The sequence below is a fragment of the Melospiza georgiana genome, chromosome 28 (assembly GCF_028018845.1).
Source record: "Melospiza georgiana isolate bMelGeo1 chromosome 28, bMelGeo1.pri, whole genome shotgun sequence".
Taxonomy (NCBI): Eukaryota; Metazoa; Chordata; class Aves; order Passeriformes; family Passerellidae; genus Melospiza; species Melospiza georgiana.
In genome coordinates, this window is record NC_080457.1 from 486,985 (window position 1) to 499,709 (window position 12,725).

At 57.8% G+C, this 12,725-nt stretch overlaps 2 protein-coding genes across 4 annotated transcripts; one reads left to right on the plus strand and one right to left on the minus strand.

Annotated features, from left to right (window-relative positions):
* Positions 1 to 532: 532 nt before the first annotated feature.
* CBX1 (chromobox 1) lies at positions 533 to 6,401 on the minus strand. Its single transcript, XM_058041883.1, has 5 exons — positions 6,332 to 6,401; positions 3,285 to 3,457; positions 2,300 to 2,477; positions 1,592 to 1,686; positions 533 to 905 (listed from the first exon to the last, which is right to left on the minus strand). The coding sequence occupies exons 2-5, from the start codon at positions 3,422 to 3,424 to the stop codon at positions 761 to 763; spliced, it is 558 nt and encodes a 185-aa protein (XP_057897866.1). The 5' UTR covers positions 3,425 to 3,457; positions 6,332 to 6,401; the 3' UTR covers positions 533 to 760.
* An 859-nt stretch (positions 6,402 to 7,260) lies between these two features.
* SNX11 (sorting nexin 11) lies at positions 7,261 to 11,453 on the plus strand. 3 transcript variants are annotated; one of them, XM_058041874.1, is made up of 8 exons: positions 7,261 to 7,338; positions 7,992 to 8,053; positions 8,274 to 8,322; positions 8,672 to 8,758; positions 9,366 to 9,466; positions 9,580 to 9,678; positions 10,217 to 10,417; positions 10,718 to 11,453. In XM_058041874.1, exons 3-8 carry the CDS (start codon positions 8,302 to 8,304, stop codon positions 11,004 to 11,006), a joined length of 798 nt encoding a protein of 265 aa, XP_057897857.1. In that variant the 5' UTR covers positions 7,261 to 7,338; positions 7,992 to 8,053; positions 8,274 to 8,301; the 3' UTR covers positions 11,007 to 11,453. The 3 variants fall into 3 exon arrangements, with proteins under 3 accessions (XP_057897857.1, XP_057897859.1, XP_057897858.1); XM_058041876.1 differs by lacking the exon at positions 7,992 to 8,053 and having other exon boundaries at positions 7,300 to 7,338; XM_058041875.1 differs by lacking the exon at positions 7,261 to 7,338 and having other exon boundaries at positions 7,543 to 8,053.
* Positions 11,454 to 12,725: the final 1,272 nt, after the last annotated feature.

A 12,725-nucleotide genomic window follows, 5' to 3' on the forward strand; every position in this document is an offset into this window, starting at 1 on the left:
TTTTTTTTTTTTAAATCCATTGATTTTCTTTGCTGAATTCAGGTTTTATTTTTAGAAAAAAAAACTGAATTCAGGTTTTTTTTAAAAAAAGAAAAAAAAAAAAACAACCCCAAAATATGGAAAGAATCTGGGAATGTCATCACCAGACCTCATTTCCCTCCTTGATTAAAAATGATTGAATTCCCCCCAAAATCCCTCCCTTCCTTCCCAAAGGATAACACCAGGAAATAGCCAAGAAAAAAAAAAAAAAAAAAAAAAAGGTAACAAAGGGGGAAAAAAAAAAAGGAAAATAAGAATCCGAATCAAAAGACCTACACACATGCTACGCCTTAGAAATGCAGAGTTAACACTATTGGGACCAGGGCTGGGCTGTGGGATGGGCTCTGGGGGGGAGCAGGATCCATCTGCATCCCCAATCCCAATGCCAGCCGCAGCCCCAGCCCGGCCAGTCCTTCATGGAAGGGGCTTTGCCTCCGCTCCCCCTGCTCTGAGACCCCTCCCCACCCCACACTCCCACCCACCCCAGCCTCCATCTCCCCTGGCTCTGCCTCCCCCCATCCCAGCGGGATCTGCAATCCCAGGGGATCCTGTGGGAATGTGGGCACGGCAGGAGCAGAGGAGCGGCTGCAGGGCACAGGGCCCGGCCTGGGGGGGCTCTTCAGGGCACCTCCAAACCCCTCCTGTGCTCACAGCCCGCTCAAGTTCCGATCTTCTTCCCAAAAAAATCCCCCAGAGCCGCCCGGAGCGGGGCCAGCGGGGCTTAGTTCTTGTCCTCCTTCTTGTCATCGTCCTCTGAGGGGTACGAGTGCCATGTCAACCTCTCCTCGTAGAACGAGATCACCACCTGCGGGCACTTGATGTTGGCCTCCTTGGCGGGCACCAGGTCGGCCTCGTCAGAGTTCTTCCTGCGAGGGGACAGGAGAGGAGAATGGAACTGTCCTGATATCCCACAGACCCCTAACCCTGATCCTAAACCTTGGTCCTGACCCCAAACCCTGACCCTAAACTGATCCTAAACCCTGACCCTTGGTGGGCACCAGGTGGGCCAGAGTTCTTCCTACAGGGGGAAAGGAGAGTCAGGGAGGGAACAGGAGAATGGGACTCTCCTGATATCCCACAGACCCCTAACCCTAACCCCAAACACTGATCCTAAACCCTGACCCTAAACTCTGACCCCTAACCCTGACCCTTGGCAGGCACCAGGTCAGCCTTGTCCAAATGCTTCTTGGGATGCAAAAGGAGAGAGAAGTCAGGGAGGGGAGAAAGGAAGGAATGGGAAAAATCAGGGCCCAGAAGGGGAATGGAATTCCCGAGGGGCTCAGGATGACCCATGGACCCCTGACCCCAAAGCCTGACCTTAACCCCAACCCCAACCCCAAACCCTTCCCTGGGATCAGAGCCTGATGTCCCCTCCTGTGCAGATCCAGAAGGTCCCTCCTGATCCCTGCTTTCTCCAGGACCAACATTCCCGCTCCTGCAGCTCCAAGCCCTTCCCTGGCCACGCTCCAGCCTCTCCAGGAGCACAGAGGGACAGTCCCTGACCCCACACAATCCCCGATCCCGTGGATGGAGGGTCCCCTGGAGCCCTCACCACTTCATCAGGAACATCAGCTCCCCGCTGGAGTCCGTGGCCCCGATGATCCGCTCCGGCTCGAAGCCCCGGGCGAAGCCGCGCGGTTTCTCCGACTGGGAAAGGGGAAAAAGGGAAAAAAAATTCCATTTGTGAATTCCCAGAGTGACATTGCCGGCTCTGGGATGGGCGGGGAGGATCAGGCCGGGATTCCGGGGATGTGGGGATGGTCCCAGGGCTCCAGGAGAGCTGGGAATGCCCAGCTGGAGAAGGGAAGGACACAGGGAGAGCTGGAGAGGGACTGGGATGAGGGATGGGGGGACAGGACACTGGGAACTGGTTAAACTGGGACCAGACTGGGAAACAAAACTGGGAACCCAAACTGGGAACCTAAACTGGGAACAGACTGGGAAACCAGACTGGGAACCCAAACTGGGAACCCAGACTGGGAACCTAAACTGGGAACAGACTGGGAAACCAAACTGGGAATAGACTGGGAAACCAAACTGGGAACCCAAACTGGGAACAGACTGGGAACCCAAACTGGGAACCTAAACTGGGAACCCAAACTGGGATCAGACTGGGAACCCAAGCTGGGGAACTGGCCAAGTCAAGCTCAGCCATCCCCTCCTTCCACCTTCCCAACCATTCCTTGAAAACTCCCCTTGGAACGGCTTTTCCATGGATTTTCCTTGGACCCCTTGTGCCAGGACCCCGCTCCGGCCTCACCTCCTCCTTCTTCTTCTTTGGTTTGCTCTCCTCGCCCTTGTCCTCCGTGTCGGACTCGGCCTTGCGCTTGCTGCCCTCGGATTTCTCGCTCTCGTGCGCGGTTTTCTGCGACTGCAGGAACTCGGCGATCAGATCCGGGCAGTCCAGGTTCTCCTCGGGCTCCCACGTGTTGTCCTCGCTGCCAGCAAACACAAATCCCTCATTTTCCTGCTTTTCCCAGCCCGGAAAACCCCGGCTGTGGCACCGTTGGGATGTTTGGGCTGATCCAGGTGGGAATCCCAAATCCCGACCTCCCCGTGGACATTCCCTTTGCTGGATCGTGGACACTCTGGGATATTGATCCACCTCTTCACCCCACAGTTTTTCTCAGCTCCCACAGCTGCTCAGGGAATCAAAAATTCCCAAAAATCCATCCAGCACTGGCTGGGAAAACTCTGGATTCAGAGCTTGGAGGAAAGGGAGGAAATTCCCTTATCAGGACAGAATTCCTTCAATTCCTTGGGTCCCACACTGAGGTTGAGGGGGGAAATCTCTCCAGGATCTGTTTCCAGGTGGGAATGGGATTTCCCACCCTAGCATAGAGATTTAAGAGGATTTTCTCCTCCTCCCTGTTTGGCGCGGGAAACCCTTGGGAACACCGGGATTTTCCTTGGGAACACCGGGATTTTCCAAGATTTTCTCTGCCTAGGATGGGAAATACTTAGGAACACCGGGATTTCCCCATGCAGGATTTTCTCTCCCTGCTCTGGCTGAGTTCTTTGTGAACACCGGGATTTTCCTTGGGAACGCTGAGATTTCCCACATGTTTTTTTTTTCTCCCTGCTCTCCCTGGGATGGGAAATCCTTGGGAACAACACGATTTTTGTGGGAACACCAGCGTGTTTTTTTTTTGGGACCACCGGGGATTTTCCCCTTTTCCCACCACCCGCAGGCAGGAGAAGCCCCCAGCCCCATTCCAGCGCCGGATCCCTCGGGAATGACTCACTCGGAGAAGCCCTTCCACTTGAGCAGGTATTCCACCTTGCCCTTGACCACGCGCCGGTCCAGCACCTTCTCCACCACGTACTCCTCCTCCTCCTCCTCCAGCACCTCCTCCACCTTCTTCTTGTTCTGCTTCTTTCCCATTGTGCTGGCCAGCTTCTCCGCTTTCCCGGGCTGCTGCAGGGGGGGAAAATACCCGGGATCTGAGGTCACTGGGGTGCTGGGAATGTGGGCGTGGAGTTTGGGATGAGCCAGGGGGCACTGGGATTGATGGGGAATCCTCCAGGAGCTGTTTCCAGGCTGGAATGGGATTTCCCACCCTGGCACAACTGGGATTTCCTCTCCCTGCCCTGCTGGAGCTCCTTGGGAACACTGGGATTTTCATTGGGAACACTGGGATATTCCCTGGAATAGGAAATCCCTGGGAACACTGGGATTTTCCCTGGGAACACTGGGATTTTCCCTGGGAACACTGGGATTTTTCTTGGTACTGTTCCACCCAGGTTCCTCTCTTCTTGCCCTGCTGGAGCTCCTTGGGAACACTGGGATTTTCATTGGGAACACTGGGATTTTGCTTGGGAACATTGGGATTTTATTTGGGAACACTGGAATTTTCCCTGGGATAGGAAATCCTTGGGAACACTGGGATTTTCCCTGGGAACACTGTGATTTTTCTTGGCATTTTTCCACCCAGGTTCCTCTCTTCTTGCCCTGCTGGAGCTCCTTGGGAACACTGGGATTTTCATTGGGAACACTGGGATTCTGCTTGGGAACACTGGGATTTTATTTGGGAACACTGGGATTTTCCCTGGGATGGGAAACCCTTGGGAACACTGGGATTTTCCCTGGGAACACCGGGATTTTTCTTGGGATTTTTCCACCCAGGTTCCTCTCTTCTTGCCCTGCTGGAGCTCCTTGGGAACACTGGGATTTTCCCTGGGAACACTGGGATTTTGCTTGGGAACACTGGGATTTTCCCTGGGATAGGAAACCCTTGGGAACACTGGGATTTTCCTTCAGAACACTGGGATACTCCCACCCTGGCACACTGGGATTTGCCAGGATTTTTTCTCCCCACCCCACTGGCAACACTGGGATATTCCCACCAGAAACAGGGGAAAAAAAAGCCGGGATCACGGATGCTCTGGGATATTCATCCAGCCCTTCATCCCAGAGCTGTTGGGAGAATCAAAAACTCCTGAAATCCCACCCAGCGCTGGCTTGGAATATTCTGGATTTGGAGCTGGGAATATTCTGGATTCGGAGCCAGGACATCCCTGGATTCCGAGCTGGAAAAACTCTGGATCCAGAGGTGGGAAAAGCCCGGATTCTGGACATTTTGGGGCATTTTTGGGATCTCTTTCTCCCAGATTCCCAAGGGCTGCATTCCAAGCCCATTCCCAGCGGCAGGACCAGCACTTCCCAGCTGAATTCCATGGATTCCAGGAGCCCGACCCTCCCCTCTCAATTTCCTGAGGAATTTGGGGATTATCCCTCCCTATTCCCTTCCCACATTTCCAGCCTCTTCCACAGCAAATCCCAGGATTATCTCGCCACAATCCCAACTTTTATCCTGGAATCCCTCAGTTCTACGGGAACACATGGAGCTGCTCCCAAACCCATCCCTGGCGTCCCCCCATTCACGTTCCAGGGAGAACTCCTTTTTTTCAGCCCCCAAAATCCCCTTTCCCTCACCCCCAAAATCCCCTTTTCTCCCACCACAAATTCCCTTTTCCTCACCCCAAAATTCCCTTTTCCTCACCCCAAAATTCCCTTTTCCTCGCCCCCAAAATCCCCTTTTCTTCAGCCCCAAATCCCCTTTTCTCCCACCCAAAACTCCCCCAGGGAACACTCCCGGGACAACCCCGATTCCAAACCCGATTTTTCCCGGGGAAAACCTTTCCCAGCTCCTTCTCCGGACACACACACAGATACCCGAAAAACCTTTCCCAGCTCCCAAAATCCCGCAGATTCACCCCAAAACAGCTCCTGCTCCGGATTCCCGTTCCGAGCCCGCATTCCCGGGATTTTTCCCGTTTCCCGCCAAAAGCTCCCGCTCCCCATCCGGACCCTGCCCCTCATAACAAGGGGTTTTTAAAGCCCCGTGCCCCAAAACCACGCTTTCCCCCTCACAAATCCCAGGTTTTCCCCTCGAAAATTCAACTTTCCCCTCACAAATCCCCCTTTTCCTCCAAAAATCCCAGGTCTTTCCCTCACAAATGGCACGTTTCCCCTCACAAATGGCACTTTTCCCCTCACAAATCCCAGGTTTTTCTCTCACAAATGGCACTTTTCCCCTCACAAATGGCACTTTTCCCCTCACAAATTCCCCCTTTTCCTCCACAAATCCCAATTTTTTCCCCTCACAAATTCCAGTTTTTCCCCGTGCCAAGCTCCACTTTTCCCCTCGCTAATCCCGCTTTTTTTTTCCCCCTCACAATTCCCCCTTTTTCCTCCACAAATTTCAGTTTTTTTCCCTCACAAATCAAAGCCCATCACTGACCCCTTCCCCATCACCCAGAATCCGTCCCTGCACTGATCCCCAAATCCCCCCTCAATCTTCTCCCATCCCTTCTCCTGACCATCCCCGCACCCCAAAATCCCTCCCTACACCGACCCCAGCCCCAAATTCCTCCCTACACTGACCCTAGCCCCAAATCCACCCTTGCACTGACTCCATCCCCAAATCTCCTCTCCATCACCCCAAATCCATCCCTACACTGACCCCAGCCCCAAATCTCCTCTCCATCACCCCAAATCCATCCCTACACTGACCCCAGCCCCAAATCTCCTCTCCATCACCCCAAATCCATCCCTACACTAATCCCATCGCCCCAAATCCATCCCTACACTGACCCCAGCCCCAAACCCCCTCACTGACCCCATCCCCTCTCCCCTCCCCAACCCCCCCCCCCCACTCCTCTCCCCCCCAGCCCCCCTTTCCCCCCCTCCCCTCCCCCACGGCCGCCCCGCCCCCCCTCACCCCCGACCCCCCCACGCCGCCGGTGGCCGCCGCGCCCCCCCCGCGGCCGGTGCGGGTTCCCCGCTGACCTTGCACAGCCCCGCCGCCGGTGTCCGAGGGAAGGGGCGCGGGGGGCGCGCTCGGGGGTCGGGGGGGGGCCCGGGCCTGGCCGCGCTCCGTCCGCCGCCCTGAACAAAAGAGCCCGGCCAGCGCCGCTGCCCGCCGCGCGCACCCCGCCTGCGCCGTGCCCGCGCGGGGCACGCCGGGAGCTGTAGTCCGCGCCGCCGCCGAGCCGCGCTGCGTTCCGTTGAGGGGCGCGAGGTGTGATGGGAGGTGTAGTCAGCGGAGAGAGGCCGCCCTGCGTACGCGCGAGGTGCGATGGGAGGTGTAGTCCGCAGGGCTCGCGGGACTTGATGGGAGGTGTAGTCAGGGGTGATCAGGCCTCTCCGATCTGCTCGTTGTTAATTAAATAAAGTCATCAACGGGGAGAAAGTCTTTGAGTTCAAGCCGTGACCCAAAAGCGCCTTTGTCCCTCAGGTCAGAGCCCCGAGTGCCACCTCCAGTGGGCTGTGCCCAACCTGTGCCAGTGCCCAGGGACGGGTCCTGTTTAGGGGTTCCATAAATAATCTTATTTAGGGAATCTTGGAATCGCTCGGGCTGGAAAAGCCCTCTGACATCACCAAGCCCAACCATTCCTCTGGGGATGGGGACTCCAGCGCCGCCCTGGGCAGCTGTGCCACGGTTGTTTCCCCATTTCCACGGAGAAATTCCTGCTGATGCCCAGCCTGAGGCCATTCCCTCTCCTCCTGTCCCCATCCTCTGGAAGCAGAGCCTGACCCCACGGTTGCCCCGTCCGTCAGGGACTCGTGGAGATCCAGAAGGTCCCTCCCGTTCCCTCTTTTCTCCAGGATAAACATTCCCACATCCCTCAGCTGCTCCAGCCCCTCCTCGTGCCAGGGCGGGGGCGGCACCCGCCACCAGAGGCCCGTCCTGACTACAACTCCCAGCACACCCCGCACCGGAAGTTCCGGCACCGCCCGCGCTATAAATCCGCGCGCTGGCCTCCGCCGCTTTAAGGTGCCGCGGGCTGTGCGAGGTGAGGGGGCCCTGAGGGGAGGGCGCGCATTTGGGGGTCCCGGTGTCCCCTGGGGCCTCCCGGTGTCCCCTCGGGCGGTCCCGGTGTCCCCAAACCCCCGGGAGGCGGCGGCGGCGCTGGGCCGGGCCTCGCCCCCGTTCCGCGGCCTCTCCCGGCCCGGAGCAGGGCTGGGGCCGGGGCCGGCTCCGGTCCCCGTCCCGGGGAATCTTCTCCTTCCCTGAAAAGGCGAAACAGCCTCGGGAATTCCCCCCGCGGTGTTTTACAAGCGTGGGAAGGGAATAACCGGGATTCATTCCCGTTTTTCCGGCTTTTCCTGGTTTTGGGACATCCCCGAGAAGGGGCAATGGGGCGGTATGAGGAATCCTCTCCTTCCCCGCGAGGCAAAAGATCCTGAAAAAAAAAAATCCCGAAAACCTAATTTCCAATGTTGTAGTGTGTGCAAGGAAAACGGGGAATAAGTGGGGTTTATGAAGATCCTCAGGAATTCACCCATTGCAGGGAAAATCGGGAATAACTGGGGTTCATTCCCGTTTTTCTGGCTCTGGGTGGGAGTGAGGATTCCTGCTGCTCCAGAGGGTTGGGAAAGGTTTTCAGGGGCGGGTCAGGATAGAAGATAAGGAGCCTGCGATAACAATGGGCACTTTCCCTGGCAGGCATTTCCCTGGAAATGAGGAATTTCCCTGGAATTCTCTCCTTGAACCCCAATCCTGGGCAGGTGAGAGGCAGCAGATCCTTGGAAAATCCCGAATCTGAGGGAAATAACCCCAGACTGGGAATCCCAGAGCACCTTAAACTGAGGCTTTCCCCAAATTCCAGGGATTTCCATTCTTCCCAAAAACCTGCAGTATCCCGGAATTCTGGGGGATGCAGGATCCGTGGAAAACCCACAGAAAGGATTTCTCTAAACCCCTTTTATGTTTTTTTCCCTTTCCCAGATGTTTCCCGCTGGGCTCTGGCTCTAGGATGTTGGAGAACCGAGAGGAAGTGAGGAGCAGCCCTGGGTTATTCCCAAACCCCGGGATTCTTGGGAATTCCATCTCCGTTGGATAATTCCTGGGAGAGCGTGGGGCCGAGTCCTGGGTGGGGCCAGCGGGAATGGGAATGCCTGGGAAAACTGGGGATGGGAGTGGGAATGCCTGGGAAAGCGGGGATGGGAATGTCTGGAGCTGTCTGTGCCATTCCCGGGAAGCTGGAAAAGCAGGAATGGGGTGGATCCCTGGTCCCAGAGCCCCCAGTCCCGTTCCAGGACAGCAGGAACGGGTGGATCCCTGTTCCCAGTGCCATCCCAGGGAAGCAGGGCTCAGTTGGAATCCCCGACCCCGTTCCCCCGCAGGAGCTGACCACGGTGCGGGTGCAGGATCCGCGCGTGCAGAACGAGGGCTCCTGGAACTCCTACGTGGATTACAAGATCTTCCTGCACGTGAGCTGGGAGTGGGGAGAGCCCCGGGAACGGGCTCTGGGGTGGGAATGTCCTGAGGGGGAATGGAGGGGGTGGGAATCCTCGGGATCCTGCCCTGGGTTGGTTCCTGGATCCAGCATCGAGGGGATCCCGCAGGGACTGAGATCCTGGCCCTTGATCCCACGGATGATTCCCATCCTGGCTCCTCTGTCCAGGCCAGATCCAGCCCCTCGATCCCCAGGTAATTCCCATGGATAATTCCCATCCTGGAACCCTCGGTGGCTGAGATCCAGCCCCTTGATCCCAGGGATAACTCCCAGGGATCAATCCCAGGGGCATCATCCCCATCCTGGACCCCTCAGCCCTCGATTCCCAGGGATCCCACCCGGGGATCTCTCCCAGGGACCGTTCCCAGGGATTCCTCCCAGGGTCATTCCTGGGGATCCCTCTTGGGGACCATTCCCAGGGATCTCTCAATGGGATCTCTCCCAGGGATCCTCAGGGACCATTCCCAGTGATCTCCCAGGGATCCCTCCCAGGGATAATTCCCAAGAATCCCTCCCATGATCCCTGAGGATCCCTCCGATGATCCCTGAGGGATCTCTCCCGTCCCATTGGTCTCTCCCAGACCAACAGCAGGGCCTTCACCGCCAAGACCTCGTGCGTGCGGCGCCGCTACCGGGAGTTCGTGTGGCTGCGGCGGCAGCTCCAGCGCAACGCCGGCCTGGTGTAAGGGCTCTGGGGTCCCACCTGAACCGGGGGGCTCTGGGCTCCCACCCCGAGCCCACGGGGTCTGGGGTCCCCACAGGGCCCATCCCAAAGTTTCACCCCGGCTTTTCCAGGCCGGTGCCGGAGCTGCCGGGGAAATCCGCGTTTTTCGTGGGCAGCACGGATGAGTTCATCGAGAGGCGCCGGCAGGGGCTGCAGCACTTCCTGGAGAGGTGGGCACGGTTGGGATATTTGGGGTTGTTTCGGGTTTGGGATTGTTATTTGGGGTTTGGAGTTTGGGATGGTTTGGGGTTTGGGATATTTGGGATTTGTGGTTTAGGATTCGAGATGGTTTGAGCTTTGGGATACTTGGGGTTTGGGGTTATTTGGTATTTGGGATATTTGGGGTTTAGGGGATGGGATTTGGGGAGGGTGCAGTGCTCGGGGGTGGCCAGGAGGTGGCAGCAGGGAGGGCTGGGTGGTGGCCCTGGTGACCGTCCCTGCTGTCCCTGGTGTCCCTCTGGTGTCCCTGCTGTCCTTCCTGTCCCATTTCTGTCCCCCTGGCGTCCCTGCTGTCCCTCCTGTGCCACTCCTGCCCCCCTGGTGTCCCTGCTGTCCTTCCTGTCTGTGTGCCCAGGCTGGGAGGTGACAAGGTGCCAGCAGAGGTGACCTGTCGCTGTGTGCCCAGGGTGGGAGGTGCCAGCAGAGGTGACCCTGTCCCTGCGGGGTGCCAGCAGAGGTGACCTGTCCCTGTCCTGTCGCTGTCCCCAGGGTGGTGCAGAGCGCGGTGCTGCTCTCCGACAGCCGCCTGCACCTGTTCCTGCAGAGCCAGCTGCCCGTGCCCGCCATCGAGGCCTGCGTGCAGGGCCGGGGCCCCCACTCGGTCACCGAGGCCATCCTGCACTACGCCATGGCCGGGCCCGCCTGGGGACAGCGCGGGGACAGCGACGGCGCGGGGCTGGGCCCGGCCAGGTGAGGGCAGGGACCGGCATGGAGAGGGGAGGGACAGCCAGGTAAGGGGAGGGACAGCCAGGTAAGGGGAGGGACCTGCTCCGAGCTGGGACTGTGGTGGGAAAAGGACACGGGACAGGGGGAGAGCAGCCCGGGACAGCCCCGGCTCCTCCCTGTGGATCCCAGGGCACAGGAGCCCAGGCAGGAGAGCTGGAGTGTCCCTGGGATGGGAATATCCCCCCTTTTCCAGCTGGGGTGAAGCTGTGCCCAAAAAATCCTGATATTCCCTGGGTCATTCCCTTTCCCTGCTCTGTTTCCCAGCTGTGCCAGCCTGGGCAGCGCCCAGGGCTGCCTGGAGAGCTTCCCCTACTGGGGTGACCTGGGCATGGACGAGACACGGCCGGAGAGCCCCGAGCGTCCGGCCGGACACCAAGTGACCCCTCTGGACAGCCCAGAGTGTCCAACTGGACATGGAGTGACCCCTCTGGACAGCCCCGAGTGTCCAACTGGACATGGAGTGACCCCTCTGGACAGCCCAGAGCGTCCAACTGGACATGGAGTGACCTCTAAGGAGAGCCTGGGATTCCCGAAATTCCCACCTGGACACTGAGTGACCCCTCAGGACACCCCCAGGCCCCGCAGCCCTCGCTGGGAGAGGGATCAGCGCCACTGGGATGGCCGCACTGGGAGCACTGGGAGCACTGGGAATGCGGCCCCAGCCACGGCCGAGCTCCTCCCCAGCACATTCCTGATATTCCCAGCAGGGTTTTCCTCACTCTGCTCCTGCCCAGATCCCTCTGGAATCCCCAGGCTCGGTTCAAATGCCTCTGGAATTCCCAAACTGGGCTCAGATCCCTCTGGAATTCCCAAACTGGGACGATCTGAGCCGAGCTTCCCACCGGGAAAAGGGAGGAACGGAATTTGGGGCTGGGATTCGTGTCCCCCTTCCCTCTGGGGCTGCTCCAGGGATTTTTGGGGAAGCAGGAGCAGCTCGGGTGGCTTTGGTGTCTTCCCCTCCCTCAGCACTTGGTGTGGGCAGGAAATAAAAATTAAATAAAAATAAAAAGAAATGAATAGAACTCAAAACGGAAGTGGAGATTTTCTGGGTTCTGCCGGGCTCGGGGGGGTGGAGAAGTGCCGGGAATTTCGGGATTTGGGAATTCGGAAATTCCTCACCCCAGGGGCGAATTTTGGGGAGGTTTTGGCGCCAGGGAAGGCCCAGCAATGTTTGGAATCCCTTGGGGGCAGCGGGAATGGCTGTGATTGGCTGGTCCCCTCATTAATATTCACAACGTTCATTAATATTCATGAGCGTGGCGCTGCCATGGCACGGATGTGGCCGGGATCGGATCGGAATCCAGGGATCCACCCGGGTGCTGTGGATCCGTTCTGAATCCAGGGATCTGATCCCAATCCAGGGATCCGCTCCAGAGGGATCGGAGCCGAATTCCAGAGGGATCCGAGCGAAATTTGGGAATTCCGGAGGGACTGGGGCCGGCAGGGCCCCGCCACCATCAGTGCGGGAGGGGAGAGAGAGCGGGAAAAGCAGGAAAAACCAGGAAAAACCAGGAAAAAACAGAAAAAAACAGGAAAAAACCAGGAGGAGGATGCACTGGGTTCACCCTGACAGCAAAGGGGCCATTCCCGACCATTCCTGATCATTCCAGATCATTCCCAACCATTCCAGAGAATTCCTCACCATTCCTGGAGCAGCCAAATTTGGAGAGTAAAAAGGGATTTATTGAGGGAAAACACCTGGATTTGGGAATGGGGAACACCTGGATTTGGGATCTCCAGGGCATTTGGGACTGACCCAGGAGAAGCAGGATAACAAGAGCGGGAGATCTCCAGGGGATCTGGGGTTTTTGGGAAAAGCAGGATGCGTGCCTCAGTTTCCCCGTGGAGTGGCTCCGGGAGGGATTTCTGGGATAAATCCGCTCGGTGCCAGCGCTGGGTCCTCCGTGTGTGGCTCTGCTGTGGGAATCCCATGGGATTTGTGGGATTTGTGGGATTTGTGTGATCCAGGGAATGCCGTGGGTGGCCTTGTCCCCACGCTGCCATTCCCGGTCCCACCTGCTCCAGGGAAAATGGGGGATGGACATAAGGACACCACGGACACCTGGGGATGGACCTGGGGCCCCAAATCCCAAACTCCAAACCCACATCAGGCATCCCAAATCCCACATCCCAAACCCCCAAACCTGATCAGAAACCCAAAACCTGACCCAAAATCCCCAAACCTGACCGCAACCCCAAACCCCATATCTCAAACCCCAAACCCCAGCGCCCAAACATGACCCCAAATTCCAAACCCCAAACCCCACACCCC

What these genes read in the sequence shown, in the direction of transcription:
- CBX1 (XM_058041883.1), bottom strand. Translation starts at nt 3,424, where the DNA reads ATGGGAAAGAAGCAGAACAAGAAGAAGGTGGAGGAGGTGCTGGAGGAG. An exon ending in AAGTGGAAGGGCTTCTCCGA is followed by an intron (nt 2,478 to 3,284) that starts GTGAGTCATTCC and finishes GTTTGCTGGCAG; the next exon opens with CGAGGACAACACGTGGGAGC. An exon ending in CTGATGTTCCTGATGAAGTG is followed by an intron (nt 906 to 1,591) that starts GTGAGGGCTCCA and finishes GTCCCCTCGCAG; the next exon opens with GAAGAACTCTGACGAGGCCG.
- SNX11 (XM_058041874.1), top strand. Translation starts at nt 8,302, where the DNA reads ATGTTGGAGAACCGAGAGGAA. An exon ending in CAGCGCAACGCCGGCCTGGT is followed by an intron (nt 9,467 to 9,579) that starts GTAAGGGCTCTG and finishes CGGCTTTTCCAG; the next exon opens with GCCGGTGCCGGAGCTGCCGG. An exon ending in CTGCAGCACTTCCTGGAGAG is followed by an intron (nt 9,679 to 10,216) that starts GTGGGCACGGTT and finishes CGCTGTCCCCAG; the next exon opens with GGTGGTGCAGAGCGCGGTGC.